Source organism: Eubalaena glacialis, chromosome 11 (assembly GCF_028564815.1).
Source record: "Eubalaena glacialis isolate mEubGla1 chromosome 11, mEubGla1.1.hap2.+ XY, whole genome shotgun sequence".
Classification (NCBI taxonomy): domain Eukaryota; kingdom Metazoa; phylum Chordata; class Mammalia; order Artiodactyla; family Balaenidae; genus Eubalaena; species Eubalaena glacialis.
In genome coordinates, this window is record NC_083726.1 from 52,572,753 (window position 1) to 52,594,573 (window position 21,821).

Consider the following 21,821-nt stretch of genomic DNA (forward strand, 5'->3'; position numbering starts at 1 on the left):
GACTGTGGGATCCAGAGCCGGCGAGTGCCCCCCAAGGGCGACGCGCGGGCCGCTCGGGCATAAACAGACACCGAAGTTGCGTTTGTCCCCCTGGGGCTCCGGGGAACCCTGACTTCCACCCGGAGAGGGGTTCGGCTCGGCAAGGTGTCTTCCGAGCAACGATTTCTTTATGCGAGTGAAGGCACCTGAGTTCCAGTACTGGGTTAAAAGCGTCCCCCAGACCCGGCCAGAAGCCGCGTCACAAAGCTCTGCCTTCTGCCAGGCCAGAGGGGCTCTCGCATTCGAATGTTCTCTAAGGAGACCAGCGGTGCAGCTGCCTGGGACTCTGGTTCTGACCCGGTTCACAGGCGGCTCGGTTATCCTCGCAACTAGCGTTTCTGCTGGGTCTGCGCCTCGGCTCCCCCACCAGCCAGCTGCTTATGGACAGGGACACGCGCTCACCCCCGCCGCCCCCAGCTTCACTCACAGCAAGGGCTGCCCGCTGCGCATCCTGCTCTGGGACCTGCTTCTGGCTGTGGCCACCATCGGACGCCACCGTGAAAAGCAGGCCAGGGGCGTGTCCTCACCTTTCAACGTGTCCAGTTCCCACGAGGATGAGCGGACCCTCTTCAACGCGGCACTTTCGGGGACAGACTGAGAAGAGTGGAAAACCGTATCACCTCGCGCCAGTCAGAATGGCCATCATCAAAAAGTCTACAAACAATCAATGCTGGAGGGGGTGTGGAGAAAAGGGAACCCTCTTGCACTGTTGGTGGGCATGTAAATTGGTACAGCCTCTATGGAGAACAGTATGGAGGTTCCTTAAAAAACTAAAAATAGAACTACCATACAATCCAGCAATCCCACTACTGGGCATATACCCTGAGAAAACCATAATTCAAAAAGAGTCATGTGCCACAATGTTCACGGCAGCACTATTTACAGTAGCCAGGTCATGGAAGCAACCTAAGTGTCCATCAACAGATGAATGGATAAAGAAGATGTGGCACATATATACAATGGAATATTACTCAGCCATAAAAAGGAACAAAACTGAGTTATTTATAGTGAGGTGGATGGACCTAGAGACTGTCATACAGAATGAAGTAAGTCAGAAAGAGAAAAACAAATACCGTATGCTAACACATATACACGGAATCTAAAAAAAAAAAAAAAAAAGGTTCTGAAGAATGTAGGGGCAGGACAGGAATAAAGACACAGACATAGAGAATGGACTTGAGGACACGGGGAAGGGGAAGGGGAAGCTGGAAGGAAGTGAGAGAGTGGCACGGACATATGTACACTACCAAATGTAAAATAGATAGCTAGTGGGAAGCAGCCACATAGCACAGGGAGATCAGCTCGGTGCTTTGTGACGACCTAGAGGGGTGGGATAGGGAGGGTGGGAGGGAGACACAAGAGGAAGGGGATATGGGGATATATGTATATGTACAGCTGATTCACTTTGTTATACAGCATAAGCTAACCCACCATTGCAGAGCAATTACACTCCAATAAAGATGTTGAGGAAAAAAAAAAAAAAAAGAGGTACCCAAAGCGCCTGTGCTACCGCACAAGAACGGGCTGTGGAGCCGCTGGGCTGGGGCAGCCGAGGTCGGGAGAAGGGCGTCCCGGAAAGCTCCGCGGGAAGCAGGGAGGCCTTCACTCTAGCTCATCACACGCGGCGGTCACGACACCGCGTCACAGTGAAACCGGATACGCGCGCGCTGCCACCTCCTCGCGTGTGACTTTTCTAAGGAGCCCAGAACTAGATGGGCACCCGCTGGTGGCGTCAGCTCACCGCTCCTTTTCAGATAAAACTACCTGCAGGAGCTGTCGCGAGGCTCCAGAGCTCAGTCGGGCGCGCACTCGCAAAGGCCGCGAGAGTTTGCAAAGGGCTCTGGAGCTTCCGCGCTCCTCCCCAGGGCGCCTTGCGAAACCGGGGGAGGAGGCCCAACTAGAAGCCACGCCTCCCGAGGTGTCCCTGCGGCCCGCGGGAAAGCTGACAGGACTAGCGAGGCCTCTAGGGAGGAGAAAGAGGGAAATGGGAAGGCAAAGGCCCTGGAGCCAATGATGTCTGTATCAAGGTCTTTCCTCTCCTCACTTGGATATTTATTGCCTGGTGCTGGGCCCATCCTCCCATCAGTGATCATTGCTAAGGCTCACGGTTAATAGAAAACATTAAGATGCTGTGCAAAACTGGCATGGGCCGATGTGTTTATCATTTTCATGACCATAGTGACCCAAATGATCCCCTCTTTGCTTCCAACCCTGAAGAGGTCCCACTTGACCTTGAGTCCAGAGAATTATTTTCACAGAGGACTCTCCCTAATTACAGGGCAGCCTTACTACATTTTATTGGGACTGCCATAACCATCCAAAAGGCACTAAAACTCCTAGGATAAAATTTACATTCTTTCTCTGTCTCTTGAAGATATATATCTTACCATGTCTTTGAAATGTAAACACCTCAGGAGGTGACTAAAACTCTTGCCCACAAACTCCTGAGACTGAAGCAAAGCGGACTAGATTTGGCACAAGTAGGAGGCCTTTTAAATGCAAAATGCTATGAAAACTCTCTTGCGCAAAGTCTAGTCCACAGCCTCCTTAAGCTTACTTGTCAAGGACAAATATAAATCTTAAAAGTCTTCTCCACAAATGTTAGTAAAAAGCTTTAGCCACTGCAGCAGGTAACCTTAAATCGTTCCATCTGCCAATTTGTATTCAACTATTATTTATAAACTAGTGAGTTTTATATCGTTGTACCTGATTCATGGCTAAAATCTTGGAACAGAAGTTATAGGGTCTCGTATCTGCCTGCATGTTTATGTATGTCTATGGATGTATGTTATATTTATGTGATTTTTTTTCTTTCTACCTGCAGATGACATTGCCAAAATTACTTTGTAAAAGAGCTCTACTTAATTGGCTTAAAAATAAGCACTTATGAATTGAGTATTCCTAAAACTCAGAAATATAGAGACTAACCCAAATGTTTTTCAAGTTCACATGATCTGGAATAATCTTTGATAAATAAATCTAATTTATGTTTGCTTTAATTAAGATAGGTATTTCTTCAGAGTTGTCAGCATTAAATATAATTCAGATAAACAACTTTTATTCTACCTGGGTTTACTTGTCAAACAAATTCATGTTAACACAAAATTTGTCAGCAAGAGAAGTAGCTCGGGATGATGGCTGACTTTGGCTACTGTCTAATGAAAGTTCCTTGGTAGTCTAAACATCATTGTTGGGAGAAAATAATTTAGATATATGTAATTGGAATAAGAGTGTAGGTCAACTTTTTAGCAATAATTATGTGTTATGGGATTTCTACTTAAAAATAGTTTCCCAAAGGAACTTCTCTGGTGGCACAGTGGTTAAGAATCCGCCTGCCAATACAGGGCACATGGGTTCGAGCCCCGGTCTGGGAAGATCCCACATGCTGTGGAGCAACTACTGAGCCCGCATACCACAACTACTGAAGCCCGCGCGCCTAGAGCCCATGCTCCGCAACAAGAGAAGCCTCCGCAATGAGAAGCCCACGCACTGCAACTACTGAGCCCGCATGCCACAGTTACTGAAGCCCGCGCGCCTAGAGCCTGTGCTCCGCAACAAGAGATGCCACCACAATGAGAAGTCCGCGCACCACAACGAAGAGTAGCCCCCACTCACTGCAACTAGAGAAAGCCCGTGTGGCAACAAAGACCCAACGCAGCCAAAAATTAATTAATTAATTAACTTAAGTTTCCCAAATCTCTTTGGTAACTTGAAACTTCAGAGTTTTGCTAAGTTTAATGATGGGAATTCACTGAATGTCTAGATCATTTCCAAATAAGAGAAAATACTGAAACATTAATTGCTAACCAAGTCTAAGTTTATTTACTTTTGACCTCTTATTACAGAGGAACCAAAGATATTTGGGTCTGTTAGTAAACTTGGCTTCTGCCACATTGAAAAATTGTGCTATGAGGTAATGTGTGTTTCTAGAAATTATGAAATGCATTCATAAATTTACCAATGTAAAGAACGCTGGTGTAACAGTCAGTTCACAATTGCTTCCTTCTTAGTTTTAGCTAGAAATTAAAGTTTCTAAGGGTTAAGAATTCTAATTAACATATGTAATTAAAGCTGCTAGAAATAATGAGAGATACAACCCTGTATGCAAGGAAAGTAGGATGTGTTTTTGGCAAGAAAAGGTATGAAGTATGGAGATATATTTTTTAAGGAAGAAGAAAGTAAATTTGTCTTAAAAGTAAAACTGTTTATTTTAGAATGAGAAAGAGGAAAACAAAGGACAAAATGGTATAGAAAGTTGGGAAAAATGAAAGAGAGAGAGAATTTTACTTTGTGTAGTCAAGATGGCTAAAATGGAATGAATTTATTTTAAGGGTTTTAAAAAATAAGCTTTGATATCAACAGTGCACTTATGTAAAACTAAAACTTAATTTTCTTTCATCTGCTAAAAGTAGAAAGCTTTCTTGAACTATTGCACTTAATAAGATATTGTGAAATGTTTTTCTTTACCTTTTAAGTAATCTGGCTAGAAAGCAAAGATTTTGTGTTTTATGAAAAATTTCCTGTCTTCATGTTATCTTAATCAGGTCTTCGATTACTTAAGAAAACTGAATCTTCTCAATATTAAAAGAACTTAGTTTTGCTCACAACTATGTAACCTGCTGTAACTGTAATATTGTCTTTAATATTTTTTGTCCTTTTGGTTAAGTAGATAATTAAGTATTGTTTCATAATGACTGTGATCCTGTTTAGTCAAGTGTCCACAACCTTTTGATATTTTTGACAAACTTCCCAAAATCAAATTTTAAGTGACTTTTTTTGACCTGGAAGTAACTTTGGGATTTTACAGAGGACCCCTGGAACATCTCAAAAGATTTATTCTCTCTCCTTATAAAAAGAGAGACATTATAATAATTGGGCTTATTTGATATGTTAAATTACATGGGAAGCATTGTCAAATAAGAAACAATGCTAAACCATGTTTATGGATATCCTTGTATAGATATATGTTATTAATATAAGTGTTCCAGAAATTATATGAAATTCCTAAAAATGTGATAGGTAATGGTATCAGTAATAATTCCAGTTATCATCTTAAAATGTTGTTTGTTACAGAAATAATCATATTTCCTTGACAACTGCATTATAATGAACTCTCAGATCTTTAACAAAGGGCATGTCAATAGGAATCTGTTTTCCTTGTAACAGGACACAATTGGAACCATTGATTATATTACCAAGGCTTTGACTAGAATGTCATATTTGAAAGAGAAATGCATAGACTCAGATATGACCAGACAGTTTTAAGGAATGAAGGTTGACTTTATGGAGCCAATAAAGCCCCTTGGAAAAATTGGCCTGGTACCTTGTTTACATGGCTCCCAGTAGGGGTTACCAGGTGAGTAAGGAAGGTTACTGCCTGGCAGGTGCAGGAACTTCAGAATATTTGGGGGGAACTCGAGAAGAGAGGAATTCATCCAAATCTCTAGATACTGCAGGCAAAGTTGATGGCAAGTTTTGGACTTTGTTTCCTAGCCTAGAGACGCTTCTAAAAGTTCAGTCTCAGATTTCTTATATATGATTCTAACAAAACAAACTTAAAAGAGCCTATATGGTCAATCACTATTCTTGCTGTCCTTATGTAAATAATCAGGCCAAGTTTATTGAAATTAGACTGAATTTGCAAACAAATTAGTCTTACTATGGTTATCTTTGATAGAAATGGAGATGATTGTAGAGAGAAAAATTATGTTTCAGTAGAAACATAATACACACTTGTGGATATTAGATTCTAGTTCTGTTAATTGTCTTTCAGGTTTTTTTTTTCTACCTATAAACTGGACTGGATAATGAATTCTTCTTGTTTCCTCGAATATCTGGCTGCAACTCTCCAAACTAATGTTTCCAATATTTCTTCACCCTACTGACTTGGAATCATTGAGAACTAAAATTGGCTCTTTAGCTTGTATGGCTCCTTTACCCAGAGCCATGCAAGCTAAAGTGGGACAACTTTATATCAGCTTCAGAGAAGTCACCTCACTCGTGTGGGGACAGTCTTCATGTCTATTGTTATGTGGGACACTCAAAAAACCACCAGAGACATTCAAACTGCAAAACAGGAAGATCTATCAGACTGCCACTGTCTCCCCTCACATCCTCTGAAGATGCTTTGAGCTCACCATCTGGAAGTCTTCTTGACCAACTGCCTTCAGAACTCAGTAACTGGGATTATAATCTGTTCCAATCATTAACTTTTGTGTGTTTTTTGTTTGTTTGTTTGTTTGTTTCCATAGAAATGCCTCTTATTAAATACCTGATCCAAATACCTGCACCACATGGGCCTAACTTGGGGAACCCACCTGCCTCACCGCTTTCTGAAATAAGACACGGCCCTTTAACTGAGCTGACCTAGTCTCAGGACTCAGAGACTGGTTCAATGAGATATGGAGCAATCTACCAACTCAGGACAGGTTCAAACCTATTTACACCAGATGGCCCAAGTTGTTAAAATATTCCACGATCTTACTAAATCTTTGAACAGATTCCCAGGGTCCCTGAGATCACTGACCTATTTTCATGGCTGGACCTTTCAAGTTTAGGACAATGGGTACCTACAGGATTTCAGACTACTGCCTGTATAATTATTATATTTTTTGCTACTATAATCCTATTTACATGTACAATTTCTGTTTACAACATGCCCTATACCTGACTTTTAGCATATCAGCTATCTAGGCCATTAGTGTCCTCATCACTGACTATGATGCCTTGGCATCACAGGGTGGATTGTAATATAAGCCCTGACAGTTGGCTTTTCTTTTGCGATGCAAATGCCTAATTTAAGCTTCCATTGCCAAGGCATCCACTTCAAAGAGGGCTGTCTTGAATAAACACATTGCCAGTCACGTGACTGAAGAGCCAGGACACATGCACTCTCCCTCCCCACCCCTACCCACATGAGGCTCCTTTGCTTTAGAGATCCTGCTTGATTTAGATAACTGGCCAGCCACTTGGGCCACTTGTTTTTTCTTTCTTCTTCCAGCTTTGAATTCCAGCTCTTATGTTTTAAACGTGCCAATAAAGAGTGAGCCCATGAAGCCCTCGGGTTCTACCCTCAACCCCAATAAAGGCAGAACCCCAGGCCCATGCTCACTCTCTCTCTCTCTACCTGCAGCCCCACTGTGTGTCCTGGGGTGTGCCTGATATGCTCCAGGGCTTGTGAGTAATACACTTTTTAAAGTTTCCAGGTGATTATTGCTGATGGCGTCTTGCAACCATAATAATAACCACAAGGGTCTGGCCAGTGGTAACGTTGGTTTGGAAAGGGGAGATGTCTGTGGGAAGCACACCAGGGCCCAGGTAAGTGGCTCCAGGCATTTCCAGCCAATAACATTACCACTGATAGGCTGAGACCTGCACAAAACACTCTTACTTTGCTTTCTAGTTATTTCTGCACCTTTCTACTCCCTTAACTTGTCAGTACAGTGCTGAGGTTAAGTACTTAAGAATTACTAATTGACTTGTCCTGCTGTTTATTCCTGAAAATCTGTCCGGGTCCTGCCCGGTCTGGATGATAAGGGTGAGTGTGTGTTTGCTGGGAATGGTAGTGGTGGACACTGCAGGGAGGGGAATTGCAAACCTTGAAATAAGAATGAGGTTCTCTGGCATCCATAATCTGACAATAGTGTGATTCTGTAACCAACCTAAAAGTTGGCGAAAATCTCAGGTAGGCCTGAGGATCTGATTTGGTTCCTAAATCTCCGGTCACTATGGCCTTATCCTCTCATGGTTCCATAAAAGCCCCTTACTCGCATGACAGATTTATAGAGCTGCTTGGTTTAGAACCTATAATCATCTTTGGCCAATCCCTTTCCAGGTTGGTCCAGGACAAGGCTAGCCTCTGGGAGTTATTGGGTGGGAAGAGTTCTTTCTAGACTATTCTTTTATGGCATGTGGCATTTTTTCAGGTCCTACATCAAAATGGTTAAATTTCTATCAGTTACGTAATACACAATAAACACTGGTAAGAAGTCAGTACAGGATGCTTGTAAGCCTGTCCCAAGGCTTTTTTTAATACTAGCATCTTCTAGAAGTCATTTCATTGTTACGATCTGGGTAATGATGGCAGTTTTCTGACAAAAAAAGAGTCATGATTTGGGTACATGGCACCTTTGTAAAAATCTCCTAATAGGTTTAAAAAAATGATGATGATGGTGATGACGATGATGGAAGGTACAGGCATAAGGAAATGAAAGAAATGGGAAAGGTCATTATGTAAATTTATGCAGTGAGATCTGTTCTCTAGTTCTTGGAATTGCTGAGATGAACCCTGCCATGGACATCCTGCAGTTCTAGAAAGCTATGGCGAGCACCACAGGGCAGCCCAAGGTCAACCCATAAATGCAAACAGGAGCTAAGGTGGTGCTGCTTGATGAGAACCAGTTAGTCTTCTAGAACAAGACAAATGGGCAATGAAGGACAGGAATAGCTGAAAGGCATGAAGCTTTGGGAAAACTGACCCACTTCTACAGAAAGACAACCAGTGATGACAAAATAAACCATTTTGGAGGGTCAGATAGAAATGCTTTTAGAATTAATGCTAAATGAAGTTTTCTCACGGAAAGTTCCAAGACAGTGGTTTTCAAAGTTGAACAAACACCAGAATCACAAAGAGGGCTGCTAAAACATAAATCGATAAGGCCCTACCCCAGAATTTCTGATGCATTAAGTTTAAGAAAACTTATATTTGTAGCAAGTTTGCAGGTGATGCTGATGCTGCTGTCTGGGGACCACACTTTGAGAAGCACTGTTCTAAGGTACACTACGTGAAATTGCTGGCCTGTGAATTTTAGGATCCCAGGAATATGACTTAAAGAAGTGGCTGAAAAACAAAAGTCCTCATCACCTCATTTCTCCTCCCAAAATAAACAAATCAACAAAATGAACCAAAAAATTAAACTAAAAAATTTCAATAACAAATAATACTATACCGAAACTCTTCTGTTAGAGACATTTAAAGGTGAATCACCTGTGAGCAATGGTGACCCCATAACGTGTTTCCCTAGAGACGAGTCCTTGACAACAGTATGTCTCCTGTCAAATTATTTAACAGAAGCCTAGGCATCAGCATGGTATCATTCCTGCATTTTCACCTATAGCGTTATCATGATGCAACTTGCCAAAGTCCAAGCCTTAAGCACAAAAACATACACAAGCTGCTGAAGATTCTGCTGAGATGAGGTGAAAGTAGAGTAATTCTGTAAATGTTTCCCTTCCCTCCAACCTTTCAGATCCCAGGAGGCCTCTCCTGGGGCCTGGGGTATGGGCAGTCGGACTACACCCACTGTCAGAGCCCCAGCTTATAAAGTCCACACCAGATAAAAGGCCCTCCGTACAAACTACAGACATGTCAGCTGGGTAAGGAGGTAAACAGAGCAGCCTATGGCAAACTCCAGTGGATGGTCTGTGCATCTGTGCTAAAAATAAGAGAAGTCTTTAGAATCAGAGAGGAAAACATTTTTATAAAGAGATTTTATTACATAATTTCTGTATACAATAGACATAGGAAAAGGGTTTTTAATGAAAATTCCATGTCATTTTTCAAAAGTTTTGAATTGCTTGGAGAAAAATTCTTACAAAGCTATCTAAGGCAAAAGTAGTATTTGACCTTCAGAACAAATGCTAATCCCTTTCATCATATTCCATATTTAAAGCAAGGCATTTTCAATTCAATTAACATGGAGAGGCTTTCAAATCGCTATTTCATTTACGTTAAGAGTTTAAATTCATCTATAAAGTGAAAAGTTTACACACATAGAAATGTTCTCTAATACAATATGTACTGTTGCTTTCTTGAGATCCATTCCACGTGAGTGTATGGACGTACTTTTTTACACACCAGCAAAGAAACCTGTGTCTCCTAACGGCACAGTGAGGGCTGGAGTGCAGAGAGGGAAAGTCCCATGCGTTTCCCATGTTAAATGGCATAACTCCCACAGATCACATACACCTCGCCATATTGACTCAGTTCATTGCACTCCATATCCTGCAAAAATAAATCTAGTGCTCGACAGCTGACATTATTGCTCACTTACTTTTTAGTAATATATTTCTTTAACATAAGACAGAAATACACTGACATTCGATACCACTTAAACTCAAAAGCAATCTGAAATTAAACCACATGCATACACCCACTTTCTTTTTGCCATGGATGTTGCATTTTTCTTAAAGTTGATGCTGGAAAATGTGGTAGAAGAAAAACTGGCTTTCCTTGAACGAAGACTAAGCATTAGAAGAGGAGCTTTTTGAGGGGAATGTTAAGCCCCACAATAAAACTGGAGGAACAGTGAGAATCTAGAGTCTCTGGGGAGAGGGAGAAGCCCCCGTTTATCTTCCTTGTCTACCCCAACACTGTAGCTTGTGTCCAGCAGACCCCGCGGCAGGCCACCACCTAGAGCAGGAGCCACGTGAGCCCCCGAAGGATGGACCGCACACTGGGACAGGAATGTCCTGGGAGACCCACTTCTTTAGGGATCCTTGGGTCGCTGGGAAATGTTGGGACTCCTTTGGTGAGGTCGGGAAAGACTTCTAGGATAGTCTGGACACTGAGGCTTCAAGGGTCTTAAATTCAACGTCTCACTTCTAGAGGGGAGTGAAACTTGCGAATTCCAGAGTGACCCCAGGGCCTGAGGTGACACATCTGGGAGCCGAGGGAAGAAGAGCATAGTGCATCTGGAATCTCAGAGTTGTGGCCCACGTGACAATGAAGAGCCTCACCAGGAGGTGTTTGGAGAGACACAGAAGGATGTGGACATGACCACGCTGACATCGATTGATCACAACTTTTCATTTTAGTTTCTCATTATTTCTTTAAGATTGTCAGGTGTTCCTCTTTCTTATTTTGGTCTTGGTGCTTATAAGGAAAGATGTCAGTGTTCATAAGCTATCAAAGATTTACAAAAACATTATTTTTTAAAAATTACACTTCAGGATTAGCATTCAAGGCTACAAACACAATATATATCAGTCATAAACCATACCTTCACGCCTGGCGGCTGCAATACCAATATATATCACCACTGCTCAGAGCTGTAGAAACCTTACGGTGCACAATGACATCCATCCCACCAGACTAAATGTTATATGGCAACTGAACGGAGCTTCTTAGAGTAAAACCAGCCATACTGCTACAGAGGAAAATTTCTGGCTCTTGGCCCAACTGTTTCCATACCAATCAGCTAAGTCACCCTCCACTCTGCTTCTTTCCATTTCAAATGCCTGGGCTTCGGCCTTTGAGGCAATTAGAACCAGATCAGTTTAATTTCACAACACTGATCTTCATTGTATTGCAATATAGTAATTTTCCCCTGAGAGTGTCAATTATTTTGCAAATATTCTAAGTTGTGTTTATACATAAAGAATAGGCATGGAGAGGCTAGACAGCTTGTCCCTCGTCACACAGCAGATTAGTGTCAAGGGTGGGATGCGAGCTCCTGGCTGTTTCTATTTTAAGCCCCAATGTTCTTCCAGAGGTCACCTTGCCCTGTGCACAGTTCCCCCGCCCTCCCCTCTGGGCTCCGTTCCTTACTTGCTCTTCTTCAGAGCACTGGACATCTAGTATCCAGGCTTCCTCCTCAGCCTTCTCTGCTCTCTCTTACTTCTGCTGCCTTGATGAAGTGTGTTGTCCCCAGTATTTTATTTTACACAGGGAATTCACCAAAATGCCCTTCCAGCCACAGCTGGTATGAGGTGTGGAGGGACAGACTTACAGAAGGCAATGGCAGGTGCTCTTCTTTGTGAACTTTGGACAAAACAGGGCTCAACATTTTATGGTTATCTTACATTCCAATATTTTCAACGAAAAATAAAAATAAAATAAAGGCCTAACCATGAGGTCATGTTTGCTTCTCTGCCACAACACTCAGTGTGCCCCCTAGGATCTGGCAACAATTTAACATAAGGAAAGACTTTAGACCTTCATGCCCTTTTTGGGAGAATGAAGGACCTCAGCCCAAACTTTCCACCAAAGCTGAGAAGTCTCACAAGACATCACTCCACCCTTATCTTAGGTGGATCTGCACAAATGCTTCCAGGCCGTGTGTCTCAACACCCTGCCCCCCGAGCCCTGGTCTCCACACTGCAGAGGAGATCTTGATTTTCATGTCTGAAGACCAAGCACCTTTTGCCTATTAAGCAAGGAGAAAAAAAATCCAAAGAAGCTATGTAGTAATGCCAAATGCTACGTAAGTGGCTTGTGAAGAAGTTTCACAAAGCTACCTCTGAGGTTCACTAAAGTTACAAACAGTTCCCGATCTAGTCAATAGCAAAATGCATTGATGGCCAGGGCCTCTGTTTAAGCAAAAGAAGAAAAATATCAATAGCATAAAATTGCTCTTCTATTTTTGAAAAAATATATCTGAGATAGATGCTCCCGAATTCGTTTTAATAAGCTGTGCATTAAGTACACTTGTTTCCATCAACTCCTCTACAGCTCCGTCTTGTCGCCCTGGGCCGGGCTGCTCCCTGCGCTGTCCCCACTGGCGCCGCTGATCTCTGCAGGTGTGAAAGACAAGGACGCAGAGTTTATGCAGTATCTTTTGCCAGTTGGACGAGGTCCGTCGTCAAAAATGTGCCCGAGGTGAGCACCACACTGCAAGAGAAGAGCAAAATGTAAGTCAACAGCGTGTACAAAGCCGGCTTTGAGGGGAACTCACGTTCAGCAGTTTAAATGGATGACCGGCCTGTAGAGAAATGATGGAAGCCATCATGGATGATTTCTAATCCACCTGTCAATAGCTGCAAAGATGGTTTCTGGCAGGTTTTGCACCACATGCTGAGAATAAAAGACACTAGAATTGTGCATATCAGAAATCATTTAGGAGCCACTGTATCTTCTGATCTGTGAAGCCGCTCAGCCAGCTGAAAAATGACTTCAGTAGTTTTATGAATTGAGTTGACCCTTGATCTGGACCTCTGGCACTGCTTTTGGCTTTGGATGGGTGGCTTTCAGATATGCAAAAGTCCACTGTAAAAGATACTGTTTAACTGGCCATGACGGAGGTGACGTTTGCTTTCATGGGCAGTAAAACTTAACATCAGAAAAGCATTGGATGTTCTTGGAACCCAGCAAAGCAATAGCAAGACTCAACAGATTTATGTCACAGTCACCAAGACTGCAGTGGGGCAAATGGAAATGTCACTAGTCCACGCAATCGGTTTTTCTGGCCTCCAACAGGTGGAGTGCCATGCGGGCTGCCTTACCTGCACAAACTGGGTCATGTGGAGAAGGAATAAGCTGTCAAGCTCATTCCATGCTACTGACTATCCAAAAAGCTGGGGAAGGAGGAGAGGCAGAGAGTCCAGACAGAGGCAGAAGGAGGGATGGTTGGTTATGACGGTGTTAAGAGAAATCCAGCCCAGAGAAAGCGTCTCCAGAAAGCCTGGCTCACTGAACAGAGCCCGCACTAACCAGTCTGCTGCTGGATTCGGCTCCAGGAGACAACAGCACAGGCCACACTTACCTGTCCCCCACCCTCCTCAGCAGGGACGGAGCTGAAGGGTATGGGGACGTTACTGCTCCGCATTCAAACAGCCTGCGAAAACACATCGTTCGTCACGTAACAAAGAAACCAAAGCCTGGGGCAAATGACCCCCCTTCATTCATTTCACAAATATTTATGGAGCGTCTGCTACATGCCAGGCACTGTTCCAGACTCTGGAGGTACAGGCAGTAGCCTCATGGAGCTTACATTCCAGTGGGGGAGACAGACAATACAAAGGAAATAAGGGACTGTAAAGCACAGTAGGTGGAAATAAATGCTAAGGAGCAAAACAAAAACGAAAACGAAAACCAGAAGGTGACACAGATTGTCAGGTTGGGGGCTGACATTTTAGGTAAGGTGGCCAGGGGTGGTTTTTCCGGGCTGGCTTTGGGATAAGAGCCTGGAGGAAGTGAAGGAGCGGATATCCAGGGGAGAGCATCTCAAGCAGATGGAGGAGTCAAGACTTAGGCAAGAACGTGAGAGAAGAGACATACAGATGGTTTATTAATTCTTCTCACTGTGCTCATTTGGTGTATAAAACCCTTATACACTGCAAGGAAGGAAAATAGGAGACGATGAGAGAGAAGTGAGGGATGGTGCTCATTACAGGGGAAAGAACCAGAATCTGTTTCCCCATAGAAAGTGCTAAATTCAATTTTCGAGGGTTCTCTAGTTATTAATGAATAGCACAAATAGCAACTTCAACTATAGGGCACTTCCATGGTAAAAGCCCATTCTTATTTTACTGCCAACATACTGTGTCAGTTTATTAAAGAACTAAAAATGAACCCTGAACTGATTTGATCTGTTGCCTGGAAAATATGAAACAGGCCTAAAAAACAAATCTTGCATTATTTTACCACATTTTATGCAGGTTTAGGTAATATCAAGGCTGACAGCTCAGATTGCTTTTCCTTTCTATAAACAATGGAGACCAAATTTTCAGGCATCAGCAGCTAAGATGCACCAGTAAAAATACACATGCTTACCCAATGGACACAGGAAAGCACCTATTTCTGCCTGCCGAAAGAGTCAGCGTGCAGGCCAACAGGAACTGGTGCTCTCGGTGACCAGTACGTGTGCACAATTATTGATCTCACGTGCAGCTCCGGCTCTTCAATCACCTGGCATCTGAGAGGTGGAGTTTTCACATAAAAGCCTCAGATAGTTTTTTTGGTTTTTCTTTTTTTTAAATGAGAGAATACAGCTATCTGGGCAAAAATAAATGATACTGCCTTTATTACTCATCTTGAGCATATTTAGAAAACAGTTCTCTTTACCTTACTACAAAAATAAAGCATAGCAATGGTATACTTGAAGCCATTTTGTAGTATTTATTTCCCAAATCATTCATTTCCCAAATCATTTTTAAAAAATCCAAATTAGAGTAATTTAATCTGTTGGACTGAGTTGGTTATCGGCCTGAAGTTTCATTTGAATCAATGAAACTAGTCATTTCAATAAGAAAAACACAGATTCTAGATGTCCCCCATCCAGGCAAAAGAAAAAGGGAGCGGGATGAGGAAGAGAAATTATAGTGGGGAAAAGGCAACAAAAATCGCTGGTAAATAAGTATATGGGTTGGCGATGGGGTAGGGAAATCCTCAGAAACGGTAATGGTCCCCTAAAAACAATAGTGATAGCTTCATCATGCTTGCACAAGGTGTTCTGGAAGATTCACTCCAGGCTCACATAACTGAGGGAGGAGCAAGGTGTTCATTTATATCTGTGCCACCACATACATGCCCATCCGGTTGCCTGCAAAGTGTAAGGTCGTTTGTCTGAAGGAAGCCTAACCAACACAGTACCATTTCTGCTTCCTCCCAGGAACACCTAGTCTCCCATAAAAGACCAGTACCCGGTTTCTTTTAAAAGTGCACAAGCCCTGAAGGCTCCTCCCTGAGGGGAACAGCCATGGAGTCCATTCTTTCCAGTTTCTACCCCTGGCGGAAGGCTAAGATGATGAATGATGAAAGTTGTCAGAGATGCACTGTTTCTTTAGCCACCTGCGAGCTCCGCGTCCCGGCCCCAGCCAGCTGGCAGTGTGCTGGGATCCCTCAGCACACCTGGTTGAACTGAAACAAACTGGTTGCCCGATGAAGAAATCTCTGAAACCTGCTGTTAATGATTTATTTCAGGGTACGATCTTTGGTGTGCATTTTGAAAGTTGTTTTAAAATGGTTATGTATTTCTTTCTTTTACAGGTAAAATACAAACTAGGACTGAATATTCCAGCTCTTATTCTGAGGAAGCATGAGATAAGCATTGTTCAAAAGAAATAATTTAAATTCCCATGGGAATCCTTTATCACCTAAGCCTCTCAGAAAAACTGGCAACTAAAGAACCTGTAGAGAACCAAGGGAAAGGACCCCCCTCAAAAAAAAGACAAGTGATTTAGCATCAAATTTAACATAATTTCTTAAAATCTGACTGCAATTCTCAATTGTGTGCATAAGAAACACAAATAGTGCATTCAACACAGTTACATATTTCTGCACTGATATATTTCCAACTGTCCTAGAAGGTTTTCTCCCAGCTATTCGTAGGATGTTTGGGGTTTTATTATTATCATTTTATCTTAAGTGTTTGATCTACAAGATGAAGCAGTTTCAAAGCAGGGCTTTTACACTTGGGCACATGGGGCAGGATGGGAAGGAGAAAAGAGTTTTAAGAAGGAAAGCAATTTACTTTGCCAGTAGTATCCTGTTTTCTCCCATCGTTATCAAAGACACTTGTGTGTAAGTAGGGCTCTTTTCCTCTGCGCTTGTGATATTAATCTTTTGCCAAGGAAATGATTGTGAAGTCACCAGTTTAGCATTATGATTTTACTGAAAGATCAAGAAAAAGAGGGGCTGTGAGTCTGAAATCCTATTGTAACACATGGGTATCTTTAATCATCAGCAATATATGAGTTGTCATCTGCAAAAGATTAATAAGGTTTGGGGTTTTACCAAAAACCGCTTAACTCTTTTTTTCTTAAATTTATTTATTTATTATTTATTTTTGGCTGCATTGGGTCTTTGTTGCTGCGCACAGCTTTCTCTAGTTGCGGTGAGCAAGGGCTACTCTTTGTTGCGGTGCCCGGGCTTCTTATTCAGTGGCTTCTCCTGTTGTGGAGCACGGGCTCTAGGCGCACGAGCTTCAGTAGTTGTGGCGCACGGGCTTAGTTGCTCCGCGGCATGTGGGATCTTCCTGGACCAGGGTTCAAACCAGTGTCCGCTGCACTGGCAGGCAGATTCTTAACCACTCCGCCACCAGGGAAGCCCAAAAACTGCTTAACTTTATTTTTTTTAATTAATTAATTAATTTATTTATTTATGGCTGTGTTGGGTCTTCGTTTCTGTGCGAGGGCTTTCTCTAGTTGCGGCAAGTGGGGGCCACTCTTCATCGCGGTGCGCGGGCCTCTCATTATCGCGGCCTCTCCTGTTGCGCAGCACAGGCTCCAGATGCGCAGGCTCAGTAATTGTGGCTCACGGGCCTAGTTGCTCCGCGGCATGTGGGATCTTCCCAGACCAGGGCTCGAACCCGTGTCCCCTGCATTGGCAGGCAGATTCTCAACCACTGCGCCACCAGGGAAGCCCAAAAACTGCTTAACTCTTGAAAAATACTTTGTATTGGTGGATATTTACTTTTCTGTTGATTTGGCTGACTTAGAACAAATTAATAATGATCTAAAACAAACTTTAGGGACTCTACCATAGATTCAAGCAGTAATAGCTGCAGTCATAAATAGAGTCCAACTTGGGTAAACTCAGAGTTCTTCCTCAAAGATTATTACAAAAAGTTAAGTGATTTATTGGTATCCCATTTGCTGCAGATGTAGAATTTTGATCTAAAGAAGGAAGAATTCCCCAAGTATTTCCAGGAGAGACCTACTTCGCTGAACTACAGCTTAAACCATGCAAATTTTACCTCTTTGCACTGAATTTAAATTCCTGACAGTGTTGCCTAACAGGCTGGGGTTGGAGGATTAGGAAGAAGCTGTCAAGCAATTACTCATAGTAGTCAGTGAAAGTGGAATAGAAGAAATATATTTTACCGCTAACTAAAAATGCGAATTAAACGAAATTAAAAAAAATTCTTTATAACTGAAAATTGTTAGGAAATTGCTACAGCCAGGGAGAAGATACATACGCCCACCAAAGTGGGCAAATTTAAGATAAAGGTCCTCTTTGGAGGAGACAACTGGAATATAATTCCTCAACTCAGTAGGTAGAACAGTAAAAGAAAACAAATATAGTTGCAACAAAAATCAGAATGTAGCAGGGTAACCAATCTCCTCCACAAGCAGGAATCCTGAGGAAGACAGTGAAGAATCTCTACTACCCTTGCTTGTTTTCTATGCTGTTAACTTAAAGATCAGGCACTGAGCTAGGCTTCTTACACAGCAATTCTTTTAGAAGGACCTGACTGCAGTATTTCTCTGAAAAGTGATTACAGTACTAAATAAATCTTAACTTTCTCAATAAAAATTTTACTGCAGTATTACTACCTAAGAAGTCACTGGAGAGAACAAACGTATGGATACCAAGGGGGAAAAGGGGTGGGGGGATGGGATGAATCGGGAGATTGGGATTGACATATACACACTATTGATACTATGTATAAAATAGATAACTAATGAGAACCTACTGTAGAGCACAGGGAACTCTACTCAATGCTCTGTGGTGACCTAAATGGGAAGGAAATCCAAAAAAGAGGGGATAGATGTATACACATAGCTGATTCACTTTGCTGCACAGTAAACTAACACAACATTGTAAAGCAACTATACTCCAATAAAAAATTAAAAAAAAAAAAAAAAAGGGCTTCCCTGGTGGTGCAGTGGTGAAGAATCTGCCTGCCAACGCAGGGGTCACAGGTTCGAGCCCTGGTCCGGGAAGATCCCACATACCGCAGAGCAACTAAGCCCGCGAGCCACAACTACTGAGCCTGCACTCCAGAACTCGTGAGCCACAACTACCGAGCCCATGTGCCACAACTACTGAAGCCCGCATGCCTAGAGCCCATGCTCCACAACAAGAGAAGCCACTGCAATGAGAAGCCCACGCACTGCAATGAAGAGTAGCCCCCATTCCCACAACTAGAGAAAGCCCATGCGCAGCAACGAAGACCCAACTCAGCCAAAGATAAATAAATAAAATTAAAAAAAAAAAAAAAAGAAGTCACTGGACACATGGAAAAACTACAGTGTAGTATAATGAGGTGGTAGGTACGGCTCCCAATGTGTTTACAATTCTTACCCAAATATGAGGCCTAATTCACTGCATGGTGTGATCCATATCACAATGAAGAAGAAGGGGCAGGGGAGGAGGAGGAGAAGGGAGGATGGGGGAGGGGAGAAGGAGAAGGAGAAGAATCCTAAGTACTAAAGCAAGAATTAGAGACCCATACACCAAAAAAAAAAAAAAAAAAAAAAAATCGCCATATTGCCAGGCAAGCAGGTTGAGTCTACTGGTTTCATCCACAGAAGCTCAGTTTATTTGTGTAAGTTGGCAGTAAAAGGGTCTACGTGTTTAGATGCTCCATCTTTACCATAAGGAAAGAAGCATTCCACATACCATGTCCAACTGAGAATGTCTCTAAGATACTGAAAACATCTAATAGATTCTTTATAACACAAACCCCTTTCATGCAATGCAGTCCAGAGAAAGGACAAACCATGTGAATTCAAAATACAACAAGAATTTTAGAAAGAGGAGAAGCAAACCAGACAATTTTGCCATACCATGTCACCATCCAAAAGTTTAAAAGAAAAAAAAAAAAAAAAGATGGGAGAAGTTGCAAGTAGGAGAAGAGACTACCTAAACTGAAAGAATAGAAGGTAAAAGAAGATAAACTGATAATGAAAAATAGTGTTAAGGGTGAGAAACTAGGAAGTAAGATACAAGTGGTTACTCTAGCATGGAAACCATTAAATCAGTTTTTTTCCCTCGAGTCAAGATAAAACGGATGAATGAGAAAATGGACAAGAGAAAACTAAAGAAAAATGTAATACAAGAGGAAAATACATGTCTGTGTCAAACACAAATTAGAAGACAAAGAAACTGAAAGGAAAGACACCCAGCACACTTTAGCTTAGTGAGCTCTTAGTGCACTGTGGGGCAGACAGGCCCACTCTGTCCACACAGGAAAGAGTCCAGCAAACATATTCTTTGGGGCTGGAACCCAATTATTTCCTACGTGGTACTTACTTCTCAAAGCATGCATTTTTACACATGCGTTAATGGAACAAATTTCCCTCTCTCTTCTCTTTAAATTTAAGAAAGAAATGGAACAAATATCCCTCCCTCTTCTCTTTAAATTTAAGACTTTTATTTAAGAAAGGGTCACTTTCTAATGTGAGAAATAAAGGTGGTGGAAAAAGAAGCTGAAATGGAGTAGGTCAGTCAGTGTTAGTTCTTCACCCAACTGTTAGGAAAGGACCAAAGAATAGTAACAGTCACCTAGGCCTTTAACCAAAGGGCTGAGAGCTATGCTTGGGTTAGCTTGGTATCTGTTATGAGTGTTGCCTAATTTGGGCACAGTCTGTGGGTTTCATTCCTCTGGTCACTGGAGGACAGCTTCCTAATGGTCTTGTCTTGACTCCTACTGGTGTTACCTCAGTGGCTGGCACAGAGAAAGGAGGAAGTATATTCTAACTGTGAATTATAAGAATTAGTCACAAAGACATCAGAGTAGGGCCTGAAGGAAAGGTATTATCTTATGCCCCACTTTTTCTGTCCCTTTTTTATTTGATTTTCATAGAACTCAATGTTTGAAAGTGGGTTCTGAGTGAAAAGGAAAGTAGCAGTCATATAACAGCCTTTAAGGCAGCTTAAAAAAAGAAAGAAAAAAACAACCATTAGCCTTAAGAGAGGTTTACTAAGTACTATGCACCTAAGTTACAAATTACTGTGTACCATCCAACCTCACTTTTTTGTCAAGTATTTTAGATTCCTGGGTAGATATTCACAATTTGCTTCTGCGGCAGTTATAACAAAAATCAATAAAAATTCAATTGAGTCCAAAACTGAATTGAATTTAACTGCTGAGGGATCAGAGGATTTGGGTTTTGTTTTTTGTTTTTTTTTCTTATTTCAATATGACTCTTTGTGGTACATGTATCTATCTATCTATCTATTTATCTATTTATCTACTTATTTATCCAACTGAGCACCGTAAAGAGCTCTGGAGCTAACTGCCCAAAGTCTCAGTTCAACCTACGAATCTCTACACAAGTGTAATTGCACTCCTTGTGCCTCCGTTTTCTCAAGTGTAAAATGAGAGAGAATAACATTATCTAGTCATAAGGTTATTGTGAACATTTACCAGGGGAGTTTTTAAGAATGTGGACGTTCAGGCCTCACCCAAACCAATTAAATTAGAATCTCTGGGGGTGAGACCCAGGATCAAAAAGTACCACTATCTTGCTCAGACTCAGATCTGAGAAACAAGAGTGAACTGAAAATGTGACTTGGATAAAATATAAAGCCTGCTTTTCAAGGGAGAGAGTGGTCCTCATACTTAGAAGACAGTTAGCTTGCCAGCCTTATTTTAAAAAAATAAAACAGGAATTCATCAGGTGGTTAGGTTCAAACCAATCTCCTTCCCTATTTGGTAGTAAATATGCTACCTACTCCCTAAAACTCATGTGCCTGATGAAGGGGGTTAACGGTCAGGTGGAAGAATGCTGAGGGAGGCCCACATGGCAATCCCTTTGCTATCACAGCTGCCTGATTGTGCCTCCTCTACCTCTGATATGTACTGTACAAGAGACAGCCCCCAACAAAACACTCTGTAGTATCAATGAGTTCCAGTGCCACAATACTCAGACTTTATATTTGACTTATTTAAAGCAAATTAGAGCAGGACTACCTACTCTAGAATAAAATGTGCAGTTGCCCTAGTTCTAGAGAACTAGAAGAGACTATCTAATGTGCAGTTGCTCTAGAACTAGAAGGTTCTGGCTATGTCTCTGGGCTTAAGCACAAAACCCCCAAAAGTTCAGATTTCTTGATTGGGATGACAGATTAACTATATTTTTGCCTTCTCCTCAACACACGTTCATTTTCCCCCTTAGATCCAGCACTAATTCAGTCAGAGCAGGGTGGAAGGAACTAACTAGAACATCCTTGGAAATGAGGATAGGCCTATTCCTAGGAGAAGTAGAGAAGGAATTACCTTATCACACATTCCCTCTCTGCCCTCACACAGCCCACCACTGAACTTCCTCTTCCTGCTGCCGTTCTCCAACCTCCCTCCTCACATCCACCCAAGGAGAGCTGTTTCTGGGGTCTT

At 42.2% G+C, this 21,821-nt stretch overlaps 1 protein-coding gene across 2 annotated transcripts in view; it reads right to left on the minus strand.

Moving 5' to 3' along the window:
• Positions 1–9,557: 9,557 nt before the first annotated feature.
• Positions 9,558–21,821, minus strand: part of MSRB3 (methionine sulfoxide reductase B3) — a 174,563-nt gene continuing 162,299 nt past the window's right edge. Inside the window, exon 6 of one of the 2 annotated variants that reach the window (XM_061204379.1) lies at positions 9,558–12,649. In XM_061204379.1, coding sequence (XP_061060362.1) covers positions 12,485–12,649 — 165 coding nt within the window. In that variant the 3' untranslated portion in view covers positions 9,558–12,484. The remainder of the gene's footprint in view (positions 12,650–21,821) is intronic. The other variant, XM_061204382.1, reaches the window with a different exon arrangement.